The sequence below is a fragment of the Marmota flaviventris genome, chromosome 5 (assembly GCF_047511675.1).
Source record: "Marmota flaviventris isolate mMarFla1 chromosome 5, mMarFla1.hap1, whole genome shotgun sequence".
Lineage (NCBI taxonomy): Eukaryota > Metazoa > Chordata > Mammalia > Rodentia > Sciuridae > Marmota > Marmota flaviventris.
In genome coordinates this window covers 129,746,325-129,764,501 of record NC_092502.1, presented here as the reverse complement: position 1 = coordinate 129,764,501, position 18,177 = coordinate 129,746,325, and the positions used below count along the sequence as shown (strand labels likewise).

General features: G+C 36.1%; 1 protein-coding gene across 3 annotated transcripts in view; it reads left to right on the top strand.

Moving 5' to 3' along the window:
* Nucleotides 1-18,177, top strand: part of Nnt (nicotinamide nucleotide transhydrogenase) — a 91,949-nt gene that overhangs the window by 8,184 nt on the left and 65,588 nt on the right. For all 3 annotated transcript variants that reach the window (XM_071612611.1, XM_027954389.2, XM_027954390.2), the window contains exons 3-7: nt 1,328-1,557; nt 4,614-4,831; nt 7,553-7,640; nt 11,827-11,915; nt 17,133-17,320. In XM_071612611.1, the coding sequence (XP_071468712.1) occupies nt 1,328-1,557; nt 4,614-4,831; nt 7,553-7,640; nt 11,827-11,915; nt 17,133-17,320 (813 nt within the window). The remainder of the gene's footprint in view (nt 1-1,327; nt 1,558-4,613; nt 4,832-7,552; nt 7,641-11,826; nt 11,916-17,132; nt 17,321-18,177) is intronic.

Here is an 18,177-nt window from a genome sequence, read left to right as displayed (position 1 = left end):
TATATTGTATGATTCTTGGGAAGAATGGGAGCTCAGGAGACCCCTCATCTACTTTTGGAGAAGTGGAATGTTATTCTGGATTTTATAGCCATGACTTATCTTCCTTCTTTTAATATCCACTACTGCTGTGTTTGCCACTCCTGCTGTTGACCTTCCTTTGATTGCCCATGACTATGCTTACATATACCTTTTACACCGTTCTTTTCTCCTTGTCTTTTTTCATGAGTCTCCCATTCAAACTCCCTGGGAGAACATTATTGGGTTGGGTAGATGCTGGCCAACATGAGTGTCCTTGAGCAGAATTCCTGTATAAGTGATCTTCTGGACCATAGCTGCTGGTTTTCTGAATGTCTGCCCTAAAGATGATTATTATCTAGGACCCAGTAGGTGATCTCTTATCAGTTGTTGCTAAGCTTGTAGGGTCTCAAGATACCACATTTGAAAATCTCTGAGAAATTGCCTGTGGCCAAATTGGCAGGAAGGGGACTTTCAGAGCGGCAGGACACCAAAGTATGTAACATAGGATTGTTCTTCAAAACAGTGATTTATGCTGGGCATGGTGGCCCATACCTGTAATCTTAGTGACTCAGGAGGCTGAGAGAGGAGCATTTTAAGTTTGAGGCCACTCTCCGCAACTTAGCGAGACCCTGAACAGCTTAGCAAGACTCTGTCTCAAAAAATAAAAAGGGCTGGGGATGTGGTTCAGTGGTTAAATGCCCCTGGGTTCAATCTCCAGTGCCAAAAATATGAAAACAAACAAACTAAAAAAACACGGCAATTTACTTTTGTCTTTGATAAAGGTTAGGACAGGGAGACCAGAATCCCCAAGTTTTAGAGTTAGCATGCTATGTAGTCTCTCAACCCATTTTTTCCCTCTAAGAATGCCTTAAAGAAATCAATTTGTTTAAATAAAATACTTAAAACATTCAGGAGAGTGGGCATAAAAATTTCCTATCATCTTTCAATAAAAGTAAAAGAATTATGATTGTGAATCAAAAACATCATTTTGGATAGCAACATGTGCATGCAGTATATATTTTTATTTTTTTTTAAACATTTTTTGAGAGAGAGAGAGAGAGAGAGAGAGAGAGAGAATTTTTTTTAATATTTATTTTTTTTAGTTTTCGGCGGACACAGCATCTTTGTATGTGGTGCTGAGGATCGAACCCAGGCCGCCCGCACGCCAGGCGAGCGCGTTACCGTTTGAGCCACATCCCCAGCCCCATGCAGTATATTTTGAAGAACAGACTGCCCATTTCCATTTCCTGAAGTCTCTTGTTAAACATTTTTTTTTTTTTTTTTGCTTATTACCTTTGTTTGTTTGTAGGAATTCCATATAAGCAACTGACTGTTGGAGTCCCCAAGGAGGTTTTCCAAAATGAGAAGCGAGTGGCATTGTCTCCTGCTGGTGTCCAGGCCTTGGTCAAGCAGGGTTTTAATGTTGTCGTGGAATCAGGCGCTGGCGAGGCTTCCAAGTTTTCAGATGATCACTACAGAGCAGCAGGTGCCCAAATCCAAGGGGCGAAGGAAGTTCTGGCTTCTGATTTGGTGGTCAAAGTAATTATTCCTTTTTCCTTTCCCATTGATAGCATGCTAACTTTTGGAAATTGTTTCACAGAAAAATTAAATTACTTTCTTTGGTTTCTTAGTTTTTCCAATGTTCTTTCTTTTTAATTGATACGTAATAATTATACATATGGGTACATATCTGTGTACGTATTTGTGGGAAATGATCAAATGAGCATAATGAAAATTTGCAGTCAGTGGTCCAGGATACCCAAAGGCAAGTATTTAATTACTGCTAGAATTGGAAAGAAGATATGAATCTCAGCCTGGGATTGAATGTACATTGTCTGCTACCTAAGGGCATGGTGATTTGCACTGATATAAGTGCTATTTCTAGAGAGGGCATGACTATTCAGAGAAAGCAACATCTGGTTGAGTGGCAAGTGGCCTTGCTGACTTTAAAAGAAAGTCTTAAGGAAATGTATAGTAGAAATTATATGCTAATGAACTTTAGAATTAAAATTTGAAGTAAAAAAAAGTCATATAAAAAGGGAAAGCTGGAGGGGCTGGGGTTGTGGCTCAGCAGTAGAGCACTCGCCTCACACGTGGAGACCCTGGGTTCGATTCTTAGCACCGCATAAAAAATATAAATAAGTGCAATAAAGGTATTGTGTTCAACTACAACTAAAAAGTAAATATCAAAAAAAAGGAAAGTCTGTATCAAGAGTCTAGTGCAGATGATAAATAGAATTGGGCACTAAATTAAATCTTGCACCTTCTACAACTAATGTAAGGAAAGTATGGATTATGGATGTATGATTACCAGATTAAAATAAACTCACTTTTCAGAAAGATATGCTTTTTAACAGATGTTTTTTAGTTGTCAATGGATCTTTATTTTATTTATTTATGTGTGGTGCTGAGAATTGAACCCAGCACCTCACAGAGCTACAACCCTAGCCCAGATATGCTTTTACATATTGATTTCTAAGAAGACTCAGTCATATAGGTGTGTGTGTGTGTGTTATGTGTGTGTGTGTTTTGAACATAAAATCCACTGAATAACTTGACAGCATCTTTTTTTTTTGGTACTGGTGATTGAACCCAGGGGTGTATAACCACTGAGCAACATCCCCAGGTCCACCCTTTTTTAAAACAAAAATTTTTTAGTTGTAGATGGACATAATATCTTTATTTTTATTTGTTTATTTTTTCGTGGTGCTGAGGTTCGAACCTAGGGCCTCACATGTATGAGGCAGTGCTCTACCACTGAGCTACAACCCCAGCCCCCTGTCTTTTTAAAAAATTTTATTTAGAGAAAGGGTCTCGGTAAGTTTCTAAGTGCCTTGCTAAGTTGCTGAAGCTGGCTTTGAACTTGAGATCCTCTTTCCTCAGTCTCCCAAGCTATAGGGATTACAGGTGTGCACCATCATGCCCGGTCTTGGTAGGATCTTAAATGGTGATTTTGGCAGAAGATATATAAGACCAATTTTTATTGTAGAAAAATGATTAGTGAAATGTTTGTCTGGAGATAAGTTGTAATTCAGTTAAAGCTTTTAAAACTTTTAGGTTTATAGATATTTGGTGATATAATTTGGTATAGAGTAAAAGAACTTAGGGAAAATAGAAAAATAAGTACAATCCATTGCATCATGTTTTAGGGGACAAAACCTTTTGAAATGTCTTTCAGTAAATATAAGAATATATGTAAATTTTGAAGTGGTTTGTTTTTCATTTAGGGATTCATAATGTGTACAACCATGTTAAAGGTGTGATGAGAAATTTGTAACATAGAGACTCATAGCTTTATACCAGCACTAATAAACTATTTAATCTGGGAGCTCTCTCTTGAGTCAAGCCTATTAATATCCTTTGGAACACATTCAGAGGAACATTCAGTTGGCTTGACATACTCAGATGCTAGCAGTCTCAGCTGAGAATTTCATAAAGGCCAGTAGAATCAATTTGGAGTTGTCCTTTAATTTTTACGATTTTCATTAAGGATTTTCATGGAGAAAAAAGCATATAGTGTCCAAGAAGTGTTTCTTTCTTTTCTGGTGTTTGGAATTGAACCCAGGTCTTACACATGCTAGGCAAGTGTTCTACCGCTGAGATACACTCCTATCCCAAACTGGATTTTTTATTTTCTGAAATTTTAAGGATTATATCCAGGGCTTTATGCATGCTAAGCAGGTTCTCCCACTGAGCTACATGCCTGGTCCAAAGTCTTGAATCATAAGCATTACCAGGTCAATACCTGAAATAGGCAAAGATGTCTAGAAGCTAAAGGGAGATGATATGATACGATAGAAATCACTCATCCAGCATTTGTATTTAAAATATAAGTCCCAGATGCTGAGTTTTCTGTTTTTATTTGCCTAAAAGCATTACTACAAACTGGGAGCTAATGAAATGTCTTAAACTTCTTAACAGAATATATTGTAGCTTTTTTGTTTAAGCCCAATTCAGCAAAGCTACTAGTTTGATTTATGTTCATTTATAGTCATCTGGCATTTTAAGGTGACATAAATCTGTACTTACTACCATGGAGTCTTTAATTTACAATGTTCCTAATGTATGACTACTCCAGATGTTTATGCTTGTCAAAATTGGCAGGTATTGAATCTTTGAACATGCAAAAAAAAAATTCCCATCTATTTAATCTGTCTTTTAATTTTACCAGAGTAATTGGTTTTGGGAGGACAGTTTGTTGTAAAACCTCCATATTATCTCACTGCTCTTTAGTTAATTGTCAACCCTAACCCAAACTGTGTTTTTCCTAGGTGTGTGTGCTCTCTATTCAGAACAGTCCATAGGTCATTAATCAAAAAATAGCATATTTCTTTGTGTGCCTTACTTTGCTTATGAATTTGGGCAGACACTTCTTAATGAAAGAATAACTTCTAGATTATTATTTTAGTCATTGTATATTTTTTGAATTGTCTTGTTTGTTTAAAAATATGATCAAGATTTTTATGTCTGTATTTTCTTTGCCATGCTGGGATTATATCCAGAGCTTTGCACATGCTAGGCCCATACTCTTACTACTGAGCTACATCGCCAGTCCAATATTCATATTTTAATCTGTGATTTGACTTTCTTTTCAGGTACGAGCCCCCATGGTTAATCCAACATTAGGTGTTCATGAAGCTGACCTTTTAAAGACATCGGGAACACTGATTAGTTTTATTTACCCAGCCCAAAATCCAGACTTGCTAAATAAACTTTCCAAAAGAAAATCTACAGTTTTGGCAATGGACCAAGTTCCAAGAGTCACAATTGCTCAGGGATATGATGCACTAAGCTCTATGGCCAACATTGCAGGGTAGGTTTATTCTTTTCCATTTCAATTAAACAAAAGCACAATGGTGATACACAGACATCCACCCTGTAGCTCTTCTGTCTTCTAGTGATGTCCTTGCAGTAATTGTTGGAAATTGCAGTCTTACGAGACTACAATTAAATTATTTTTATGACTTATTGTTTCATTGTGATCAGATTAGAAGTGAGCACTAACGCACACTCCTTTTTAGTCTTCCTGGGTGGAAGAGAAGTAGTATTTTTATCTACCAAAGGAAATAACTGTCAGATTATTTGTATGAGGAATACAAATTTTGTGTGTGTATACATGCATATACTAGTTTCAAATTGCTGTTTTTGTAATTTGTTAAAAGTGGTCAAAAAAAGTGGTTACATATTAGCAGTTTGTGGAAAAATGAAGGTAGTTTATAAAATATTTTAAATAATATTTTTTTGCATGAAACAAAGTTTATGCATTACAACTGAAGAGTGTGGGAAGGTCTTTTTTTCTCTGGGGAAGCTGAATGAGCTATGTGTTGTGAACATGAATTTTGACTTCTGTCACATGATGTCAGGTTTGAAATTTTCCACTTGTGTCTGGATTTTGGAACACTTTGGATTTCAGAGATTAGGAATGCTTTATTTGTATATACATATTAACAGATAGACCATCTTAATGAGGTTTTGCTTAGGTGAATTCATAAAATATTTAATGAGTAGGGAAAATATCTGTATTAAATGAAGTTTCATCTGGAGTCAAAACCCATACTGATGACTGAGAGCTATGTCATCTTATTTTCAAGGCCACGATAGTAATACGCTTTAGTTGCCTGCCAGCAGTATTTCATTCCCTGTTTTTTGCCTGATTGCTATGTAGAGAAGAATTGTAAGATCCATTTTTCTTGGAAGAATATGACTATACTGGAGTAATCCTGCCTGCTGTGGGTGAGGTAGAGTATAGTCAGAATCTTTTGAGCAAAAGAAATATTATGAGGCAATATAGGATGGGAGGAGTACCCAGAAGCATGCCTATCTCCATCTCACCCACTGAGGTCCCAGTTTGTCTGAAGTTTGAACCTTTGTGGATCCATGGGACACAGTTTGAAGACTCACTTTTGTGATGTCCTGAGCTGACATATGCAAAGATCATGCTGTGAAATGAATTACCTGGTATATATAACCACATGGTGTGGAATAAATCATTATCTAACATAGACACTAACCACATCATGGTGAAGATGAATTGCTTCTAGTTCAACTATTAATTCTGAGCTTTTGTAAAAATGCCCAGTTCACCACATTTTTTTCCTATTATTAACACTTTATTGTGTATATTTTTGTATAATCTCTCATTTGGGTAATTTTTCAGCATAGCAACTGCATATTTTAAAACATAATTCCCAAAGTAGTTTCTTACAATGATCTTTGTATATTTATCATATTTGCTCTTTGAAAAGTTTTATCATTTGAATTCAGAAGACTAACAGATAATCTCTAAAATACTGTTTCCTGTTCCAGTATGATTAACCAACATTAGTAATGACATTTTTGCATTGTTATATCAAGTAACAAAATATGATCAGGGAGAGGTTTTGTTGCCAATTAGAAGTTGGGTCTTAATGTTAAGTGGTTGTATTATTAATGAGACAGAATATTACTGAGCAAGAATGTATAAGTGCCTTTTTAAAAAAATGTTGTATACTTTTAAAAAATTTTTTATTTTAATTGTCATTGGGTCTTTTACTTATTTATATGTGATGCTGAGGATTGAACCCAGGGCCTCACCCATGCCAGGCAAGTGCTCTATCACTGAGCCACAACTCCAGCCCTATAAGTGCCTTTTGAGTATAAAAATATATAAAATGGAGATCAGTGTCGTATGTCCAAGTTCTCCTAGTAGAGTAAGGATGGTGCACACTGTTAGTTTTTATTGCACAGCTTGTTTCTTTAGCTGAAACACTGAAATGTTTATTGTGTGCTTACTATGTGACAGGCAGTATGCTAAGTACTTTGGCTGCATTATGTCATCTAGTCCTGACAACAGCTCTCAGAGATAGATGCTTTTTTTGTCTCCATTTTATAGATGAGGAATCCAAGAATTACATTTTCTCAAGATTATGAAGCTAATCAGTGGTAGGTCTAGGACATAAACTGAGGTTGAGAGTTTCATGCTTTCAATCGTAAGAGATCAAGAGTTGGAATCTTATTATGTACAGCATATGGTTAATCGAATTATTTTATTTGACAGTTTTCCCCCCTGTATTGTTTAAGTACTACATAATCATCAAAGAAAATTTAGACAGCATAATAAAGTATAAAGGATGTGGAGTCTCAGCATCCAAAGAAAAGCATTGCTATCATTTTCTTGATTTTCCTTGTTACTTTTTCCTTCTCAACTAATCTTCTTTGGTATTCCTTATGAAGGGGCTAGGTAACCTTAAGGATAAGAATGTGGCTTAGAGCCAGGCTACCTGGATTAGGTCACTGGTTCTGACATTTACTGGCTGGGTGACCCTGGACAAGTCTTTTCATCTCAGTGTATCACAGTCTCCTCTTGTAAATAAAAGTGATGATCCTACCTATCCAGAAGGAGTGAGTATATGTGCAACACTTAAGAGCTGTTCTTGACACTTAGTAAATACTAAGTATTAGCTATATTCTTGACAAGGCAATTGATAACCTGCAATAATGTATGGTCCGAAGACCTTTTATTTCATGGGATTATCTATGTATTTACTTTTTAAAGGTATAAGGCTGTTGTCCTAGCTGCAAATCATTTTGGACGATTTTTCACTGGTCAGATCACAGCTGCTGGGAAAGTTCCTCCAGCTAAGGTAGGTACAACTTTGAATGATTCTTCATAGTACAAATTGGAAGCAAGGGTATGTATAGTCTTAAAATTAATTATTTTAAAAATTTTATGTGTATTAGTGTCACTGATGACTTCTGTGTGCTCACAAATTTAGGGTGGCATCTCAAAGCTGAACGTTTAAGATTGCTTAAGAAAATGAAATTTGACTACTTTTGACTTACTAACTTGAACTCTTTTTTTTAATGTATTTTTTAAAGTTCTGGTTGGACACAATACCTGTATTTTATTTATTTATTTTTATGTGGTGTTGAGGATCCAACCCAGTGCCTCACATGTGCCAGGCAAGTGCTCTACTGCTGAGCCATAGCCCCTGCCCTAAACTTGAACTCTTAAAGGGATTTTGGATAACTTGGCCTGAGGGCCTGTAAAAACTTCAATATACTATTCAGCAAATTCTGGGTTTCCCAACATTGCAACATCTTGCAAAGAAAATATTACTTTGGTTTCCTCACTCCTCAATTTTTGGGTAACGAGGACAGAGGATGGGAGGTGATGTAATCAGGGCTTTTGGCAGAGGGGAAGGGTGCTGCAGCTTTGAATCCAGACTGGAAGCAGAGAGGAGCAGTTAGTGATGTGAAACAGGGAAGGTTATATGAAAGGACAGGAGTTTTTTTTTTTTTCTTTTCTTTATTCTAATTTGTTATATATGACAGCAGAATGCATTACAATTCAGGAGGTTTTGTTTTGATCCTTCAATTCTAAGTTCTCTGAATGTCAATATAGATCCTGAGGTAAGGTATAGGAAACAGGACTTTAAATATCTGTCTGTAAAGTACAGGTTTACCTTGTGCTTCCTCCTTTTAAATATTTCATTGTATAAACCCAGAGTGTTAAATAAAAAAATTTTCTAGGGAAGAAAGCCCCAAAGCAATAAGCACCTAATAGCAGTTTTATGAAATCTTGCTATTTATTGCTTTGAAGAATAGGCCACATGAAAAAACAGCAAGTGCTTCAGTGGAGGCCATAGTACCTAGTGAGAAACTATGAGCAAATAGCACAGATGTGATATGTAAAATGAGGACATTTTGACCTGTTCCTTAGGATTGTAAGAAAATGTCTTGCATTCGAGGTGGCCAGAAGTTCATGCCGTTCTGAAACGGGCTGAATACTTTGATGCACAAAATCCACAATTCAGTTTTGATTAGAATCTTTCTAGAAATATATGGAAGTTGATAGGAAAGCTGTGAATATAGGGGGTTAAAAAGTGAAACAGAAGGCAAGAGGCTTAAAAGAAGGAGAGTCATTCAGTCTTTAAAAAGTGGAAAAGAGACTGTCTTTATTAAAGAGTTTAAATTGCAGCTTAAAGGATTTGGTTACATGGCAAAAATAGTTTTCTGAAACTTAGGAATTAGTCACTAGCTGGGCTCATGGAGGTAGACTACATGATATTTTATTTGTGTTTCTTGTAAATATAGAGGGTTTTTGTTTTTTGGGTTCTGGGGATTGAATTCAGGAGCACTGAGTCCCCAGCCTTATTTTGTATTTTATTTAGAGACAGGGTATCACTGAATTCCTTAGCACCTCACTTTTGCTGAGGCTGGCTTTGAACTTGCAATCCTCCTGCCCTCAGACTCGTGAGCTGCAGGGAGGACTGAAATCAATCAGTTGTTGAGTCTTAATGAAATGACAGGCATTGTTGTAGGAGCTGGGGGATGGACTGAATAAGACAAACATCCTGGCCACATAAAACTTACATTCTAGTGGGCTCATAGTGAGGACACAACCCCCCAAAATATACAAGATAGTTTTATATATAAAGGAAATGAACCAGATGAGGTGATAGTAACAAAAACATGTGAGCCACTTGAGCTGGGAGATGGGGAGGCTCCTCTGACATTTGAGCTGATACCTCAAGGATGGAAAGAAAGAAACCAGGATTTCTAAGAAACTTAGGGTTCTAGGCAAAGGGCCAACACATATAGAGGACCTATTATGGGAAAGACTTTATTTAGTGTGTTCTAGGGAATAAAGAAGGCCATTGGCCTTGGAGTACGGTGAACAAGGTAGGGGCCATCTGCGATGATGTGGGAAAGGAAGGTTAGGTTGGATCACGTAGGGCCTCTCTGATAGGTCATGTTACAAAATTTGAGTTCTCTTGAAGGTGAGAGAAATGTGTCTTAGGATTTAAAATAGTTATCTGGCTGTTATGGGTGGGAGCTGGTACAGAGGGAAGAGTAAAGATAAGATCTCTTAGGAACTGGTTGTACCTGGGAAGGTGGTAGTAATAGAAATGTAGAGAAGGAGGTGGACTGGGAGATCTTTGGGAGTCAAACCCGGTAGTACTTGTTGGTGGGTTGGAGATAGGAATATGTGCAAAGGGAGGACTCAAGATGACCTCCCCAGTTTGTCTCAAGGAGTTGTGCCCAGTTAGTACCCTTTACCGAGATGGGGAAGCTGAGAGGAGGAACAGGTTATATATGACTGAACATCAGGAACAGTGCTATAATGTTCTCTTGCCCTTGCCCTTTCCTGACTGTATGTCCACACTGTGCCGGTTAGCAGTGACTACTTTAGTTAAATTCCATCACTTAACATAACAACAAAATTTTCACTGCAATAATGTGGATGCCAAGCAGCTTGCCCAAGGTCCTCTAGAACTAGGTAGTAAGAGAGTCAGAATTTCAACCTAAGCTCTCAGTCTCTTTTCCTCCATCCCATGCTAAAGAGCAAGAGTAATTTCCTATTATAGTATCTATATTGATTTATTCATGTGCAGTTTTGTCTTTAAATTATATAGTCTTTGGCTATTTCATTTTTTGTTAATTTTTTTTATATAGAGAATAAATGGGTGACTTTATCATGTACATGTTTCAAAGTATATACACATTGTGGAATGGTTAAATCTAGCTAATTAACACACACATTACTTCAGGTAGTTGTCATATTTGTGGTGAGAGCACTTGACAATCTGTATTTTTCAAGAGTACAGTGTATTGTCAGTAACTATAGCAATCTAGCTGTACCATAAATCTCTGGAAATTCATTCTTCCTAACTGTAATCATGTATCCTTATTATTTCTTGTTTCAGAATAACTTGGCCTAGCCCTGTGACTTTTACTTATTTCATTTATTTGTGTATGTTTGTTTGTTTATTAATTTATAAGTGGTGGAACTTTAGTGTAGAACAGGGTTGGTGTCTCAGAGCCCTGCTTGTTCCCTCTGGTCCCCCTCCACCCCCTTTCCTATAGATTCCTCCCACTTCCTATGAGAAACCATCATCAAGATCAATTGACATGGTCTCTGAGACACTGCCCAGGGGTCAATGGGGAAGTTTGACTGCCTAGAATTCTTAAAAAGGCAAAAGCAGTTGTGGGCTTGATGGGTGGGTAGGAATTTATAAGCTTGACTGTTTCTGTGGGTGGCTTGTTTTTTTTTTTTTTTTCCCCCCCTTCAGCAGGAACAGGGAATTGCCTTCAATGGACTATTTGTAGGATGTATAGCAGAACTTTTTTTTTGGACCGCCCCTTCTAGACTAGAGACAACATTGTTCTTGCTTTGTTTTGTGAAGGCGGGAGAGACTTGCTTCTGAGGAATTCTTTAGTTCTCTTGGCTCTGATCCTTCCGTGGTGTGGGAGATTAGTGATACTGCTTCAGATTTCAAGTATAGTTCATTCAGAATGATTCAGGATTATGTGGTTGGTCACCAGCTATTCTATTCAGAAGCTTTTGAGCTCAGAATAGATGGGGTAGATATTCACTAAAGTTGTGCCCATCTTTGGAACATGTTTTTCATATTTTATAACACTAGGAAAAAAACCTTAGAATGTGAGAGGGCAGAGTAGTTTGAATGTCATATGGGAATTTTAAAAGAAGTAGTTTTTATACAGCAAGAAAGAACCTGTTCATCTTTAGCCAGATAATGCTGATTGTGCTTACATAATTTTTACACTGAGATGCTGATAGGCTATTTTTAGTCGAGGTTATTGGTCAATACTAGCAGTTGTTCTTTTGTTAAAATTTTAAAAACAGTGCTGATTCAGCTAAAGGATAGACTGTCTACCCAACCCATGTATGGAGGGCTGGTCATTACCATGATCACTTATTGAAAGCTGTGTACCAGGCACAGAGAGTTGTTAGCTAGTAATTTTTCTTAATCAATTGATAATGGACTTTAATGAAAACATAAGTGTCTCTCTCTTCTTTTCCAGATTCTGATAGTTGGTGGTGGTGTTGCTGGGCTTGCTTCTGCAGGTGCAGCAAAGTCGATGGGTGCAATTGTTCGAGGATTTGATACAAGGTAAGTGCCTTACTTATGATGGAGGTTAAGCTAAAAGCATTTTGTTTCAAATAGGGCCTATTACATTTTCCTTAGAATTTGTAAATTGCAATTGTGAAACAGCTCAGTAAACTATCTCCATTTGAAAATGGTCTATTCTATTTTTGCATGTGATAACTGAGGAAAATGCTCCACTTTTTAAAAATTAACTTAGAGTGAAAATGTATTAGTGGAAAAAACGACAGACAGGTCCAATCTCAGTAAAGCAGAAGTAATAAACAAAAGAATTTCAAACTAACAACTCAGTTCTTTCTCTGCATGGATTAACAAAGGGACTAGAGTTATCTCTGTTCTGCTTTTCAACATATTGCTTTAGTATGTCTTGCTTCTTTTCACAATGCTTTTAGACTCAGAGCATGAGCAGAGATGGTTGTGAGCATGAAGAGGGTGGCATAGTAGACATCTTAGTGAACAGACAGAGTAAGGAGAGTACCCTACCTTAAATGGATGGAAGCAGGTAGAACTGACTGGGTAACACTCTCCAAGTGCTTTAATCTAAAGAGTAACACTACTTGAATTATTATTATTGTAGTATTTATGCTAAGGTAAGTACTTTGAGCATAAAGAGAAAGTTGATTTCTCTAAAGCTGGCATAGAAGTATTTTCCTGGATTGTGTTTAAAGAGAAGTTTGATTAAATTGTTCATCACTGAAGACACTAGATACAGGATTTTTTTGGGAGGTGGTACCGGGGATTGAACTCAGGACTTTATTAAATACTTATTGAGTATCATTATCATTTAGGTATTTTCGTGCTTTTTTGAGATTGAAATGTGGTTATTTATTATCAACTGAGGGCAGTAGAGGCATAATAGCACTGCCAGTCTTATTTATTTTTTCGTGCTGGGCGAGCCCAGGACCTTGTGCATGCCAAACATGTGCTTTACCCTTGAGCTATACTCCTCAACTGCCAATCTTGAATATACAATGATAAAAAAATTCAGTTGGAAAGAATGTGACTTTTCCAAGTAAAGATTGTTCCATAGAATATTGTCAATGGTTCTGACCTGAGTTTAGAGAAGTGATGTACTGATAGAAATCAGTTGAAATGAGAAAAGAAGACATTTCCAAAGTAGTCAGGTCACTACCCAAAGATAGCCAGGGTTAAGCATCCTATCCATCCTGGTTTTTCATTTTTAATGTTTACTGATATGAAGATTTTTCTAGACCTTCAAACTTTTAAAAATAAGTTTATTTTCACCTGGTTTGGTAGTGTAAGCCTGTAATCCAGCAACTCAGAAGGCCAAGGCAGGAGGATCCCAAGTTTGAGGCCAGCTTCAGCAACTTAGTGAAATGCTGTCTAAAAACAAAACAAAAAACAAAAAGACAAATAAAAAAAAAAAAAAGAAAAAGGGACTAGGGATGCAGCCCCTTGGGTTCAATCCCTAGTACAAACCGCCCCCCGCCCCCCCAAAACCCAAACCCAAAACCAAAACAAAAAACCTGGTTGTTTATATTTTAATGTAGTGGACAATATATTAAAGTAAAAATGCATCTATTTGACCTAGAGATGATTTGGAACTTGGAATTGGGACAACCTTTGAGAATTTAGTATATTGATGCCATTGTTATAGATCATACATGGAATAGACAGCTGGAATAAAGCTATTGCTTAGCTCTATTTTTATTTATAATTTATTAAGTTTAGTATACATATAACTCAAGTGTATAACGAAGAAAGATGTAACGGAGTGATATAATCATTATCTAAGAATTATAGCTCATTAATCTACTCTACTTTGAGACTGGGGGTTTGGTTTTATATTATAAATATGAAATCCAAATATATTGGAAGACATACTTGATTGAAAATTTTTGTTGGAAGACTAAATCATATATATATTTTCAGTTAAACATTTTAAAAACTTAAGGACAACTCATTTACCAATGACATTAAAGAGTGTGATGTTTGAATTTTTTCAAACAATTGGACTGGGCTATAGATTGGTAGAACATGTGATTAGCATGCACTATGTCCTGGGTTCAATGTCCAGCATCAAAAAAAAAAAAAAAAGGAAAATTACTTGGAGATTCCTCTTCTTCTTTTTTTAAGTATTTATTTTTTAGTTGTAGGTGGACACACAATATCTTTACCTCATTTTTATGTGGTGCTGAGGATTGAACCCAGTGCTTCACACGTGCTAGGTGAGCGCTCTACCACTGAGCCCAACCCCAGTCCTGAGATTCCCCTCTTAATAATAGTGAAAAATATAAAAAAAGCACAAAAATGGAAGCAAAAATTCTGCCTAGAAATAAATATTAACATTTTAATATATATTCCTTTTGTACATATTAATTAAAAATGTATTTTTACTAATGGTACTATTTAATTTATTTATTTGTTCTAATTAGTTATACATGATAGCAGAATGCGTTTTGATTCATTGTACAGAAATGGAGCACAACTTTTCATTTCTCTGATTGTATGTGATGTGGAGTCGCACCACATGTGCAGTCCACATCATGTATAATCATACATGTACTTAGGGTAATGATGTTCTTCTCATTCTACCATCGTTTCTACCCCCATGTCCCCTCCCTTTCCCTCTCTCCCCTTTGTTAGGTTCTTTTAATTGTAGAGCATGAAGATCTTTCTTTTCCTATAAATATTTTTAATGTCTGCATAGAATTCTATTGTATAGAATAGTGATTTACTTAACTAGCTCACCAAAAATACATTTTTACTATATTAAATACTATATATGTATTTAATTAAAATTATATATAATTATATAGAGAGACATAGATGGAGATTATGTATTATAATATGCATTATAAGATAACAAATATATATTTCTTGTCAAAAATTCTCAGGCCCCTTCCCAGAACCACTGAATTCTAATCTCCTGCAGAGAGGCCAGAAGCTATATTTTTAGCAAGAATAGCAGGTTATTCTTGCCATCAGCAAAGTTTGGGAAACCATGGTCTAAGCCAGTAAATCACTAGTATCCATCATGCTCTGGAGCGTGTGCCTAAAGAGTAGAACATGCAGTCCACACTGAGCAAGAAGTTCTCTGTTAGCTTAATTAACAAAGCATGTTAATTAATGGCCCACCACTGCCCAGCCTCCCCCCAGGATACTCTCTCTTTCTCTCTCTCTAGAGGAACATACGTGTTTGGGGATATCTCATTATTTCCTTTGGATAAATTCTTAGAAATAGAATTTTGGGGTCAAAGATACATACAATTGAAATTTTGATTCGGTATTCTTATGTGATGAGATTAATTTGTGAGCAAAGATATAACAATAAAGATTCCAAAGTAGCACTTATATTTTTCTAGGTTTTCATTTTAAAATCATCTTTATCAAGCTATAACTTACATATAAGAAGATACACTATTTTAAATACATGGTCTGATGAATTTTGAAGAGTGTTATCATTTGTAAAACCACCACCACTTTAAGATACAGAATATTTCTCTCATCCCAAAACATTGCTTTGTGCTCCTTCCCAGTTAGTCCTGGCTCCAACCAACCATTGATATGTTTCTATCATTACAGCTTTGTCTTTTTAGGGTTTCATATAAAGAAACTCATACAGTGTGTACTCCTTTCATAGTGGGACCACAAGGAACATACTTAGGATGTTATAGGTGAGAGAGATGTTAAACTCAGAAACGTGGTAAATATTAATGTCTGTATGATCATAACAATAAGTACAAGCAGTGCATGTTCATTATTGAAAAATACAAAGAAACTAGAGAAGAGAATTAAAATACCTTTTATAATACTACTGGCCAGATGTATTGCTAATGATATTTTGGTATAGTTTCTTAGAGTTTATGTATATATACCTTTTGTATGAAATTTGGATCATATAATATATCATTCAACATATAATTATATGTATAATTTTGAATCCATCTCAATTTTTATTAATATCAGAAGACATTTAGAAACTTTTTAAAGACCTTTATTCATGTGACTGTAACAAATGGAAAACACCAATTCGAATTGACTTAAACCATAAGACAATGCATTCTCCATCCTTACTGAAATTCTGTGGGAAGGACTCCCTTTTCACACTAGAGTCACCTGCTTTCTGGTGCTATCAAAGACCAGGCTCTTCTGTCTTTCTTCTCTGCTGTCCTCAACTTTGGCTTCCTCATAAGGCTGATTCCACTTGTGCTGGCAGCTTGACCTGCAGAGGCATTCTGGGGCTGCCCATGCCTTATTAATGAAGTTAGCAGAGAGAGAACGTCTTGCTCAGTGTGGACTGATGTCCTACTCTTTATGTACACACTTCAGAGCATGATGGTTGCTAGGGATTTATTGGCGTAGACCATAGTTTCTCAAACTTCCCTGATGACAAGAATGACCTTCTGTTCTTGCTAAAAATATAGTTCCTGGCCTCTCTGTGGGATATTATAATTCAGTGGTTCTGGGAAGGGACCTAGGAATTTTTAACATGTACTTTAAGTGATCATTGTCATTAGGGAGATTTGAGATTTATTGTAGTGGGATGGATATTGGTGGGTACCACCACAGAGCTGAAATCTTTGTTGGTTCCAGTTTTTCAACCAGCATACAGTGGTTAGGTAACAATTATTTATTTATTCACAAACTGAATTTATTTCTATGTAACTTAAATATGTTGACTTTTCACATTTTACAGTTTACCAACATTAATAGGTTACTTTCACAATTTAATGAGGACTGGAGGTGAAAGTCATTTTGTTAAAATATTCCTATGTAAAAGAGTCATTTATGTGGGAAAAGCCCCAGTAAGAACAAGCTCAGAACAGTTACAAATGAGAAACACAACTTGGGCGGTATGAATGATGTAAAATCTCAATGTGGGTCAGATATAACATCTTTATCAATAGTGGGGCCACAAGGAACATAACTGATTACTGGAATTTCAGTAGAGAAAAAATATGTTCATAAAAGTATCATCTGCCTCAAGGAAAATAAATAATTGAGTCAGTTCAATCAGAGGCATCCAAAGAAGTTCTCAAGTTTTGACTATTGGCAGTTTGCACTTTTTTTTCCCTTTCAAATGGCAGTTTTTAAACAATTTGTTCTAATTAGTTATACGTGATGGTAGAATTCATTTTAATATATTGTACACAGATGGAGCAGTTTGCACTTCTTAAAAATGTATATGTAAGTGAAGATCTTGATTCATGTATTAGGAGCCTAAAATAACTATTGGTTTCTCTTCAATAATCACTCTAGAGCTGCAGCTTTGGAACAGTTCAAGTCTCTTGGTGCTGAGCCCTTGGAGGTGGACTTGAAGGAATCGGGTGAGGGACAGGGAGGATATGCAAAAGAGATGTCCAAAGAGTTCATTGAAGCCGAAATGAAGCTCTTTGCCCAGCAGTGCAAGGAGGTGGACATCCTTATCAGCACAGCACTTATCCCAGGTATGACCCTGACTAAATGGTTATCTTTAAGGCACTTATGTACTAATGACTTTTTAAAAGCTGATGCTGAATAATTTTTTAACATTTGAATTTCTTTAAGTGAAGATCAATTTTTCTATTATAAAAGTACTAGAAAATGAGAAAGCACATGACATAAATCATTGCATCCCCTTGAAATAACACTCATGAATAATTTGATATGTTTTCTTCTTGTTTGTTTTATATAACCCTGTTCATAGATCATTCTCTATGTACATATTATATTCATAGCACTTCTGTTTAAATCTTGAAAAATTGTTAATATTTTTCTGTTCTCTTTTTTAAGATGCTATGTTCTTATTGTAGGAAATTCAAGTAGTACTGATATATAGATGATCAGAAGTTCTACCAGAGATGACCATTACTCACACCATTACGTGTGTTTGTGTGTGTGTATTTTTTGATACTGGGTTTTGAACCTGGGATGCTTGATGACTGAGTCACATCCCCAGCCCCGCTTTTTAAAATATTTTATTTTTACTTTTCATTTTGAGACAGGTCTTGCTAGCTTGCTTAGGGTCTTGCTAAATTGCTGAGGCTGGCTTGGAACTTGTGATCCTCCCTCTGCCTTGCCATTTCTAATATTATGGTGATCATTTTTTATAGATAAGAGAGAGAGAGAGAGACAGACAGAAGGACTTTGTGTGTATGTATGTATTGATAGAATTCCCAGTGTAAATATTTTTACTTAAGGATATGATACTTTGTCACTTTCTAATTATTTTTCTTTGACATGTTTGTTCTTTCTAATCAAATTGTGAGCTCTTCAATAGCAGACCCTTCACAACATTTTCTAAATCACATTTTGTACTCAAGGA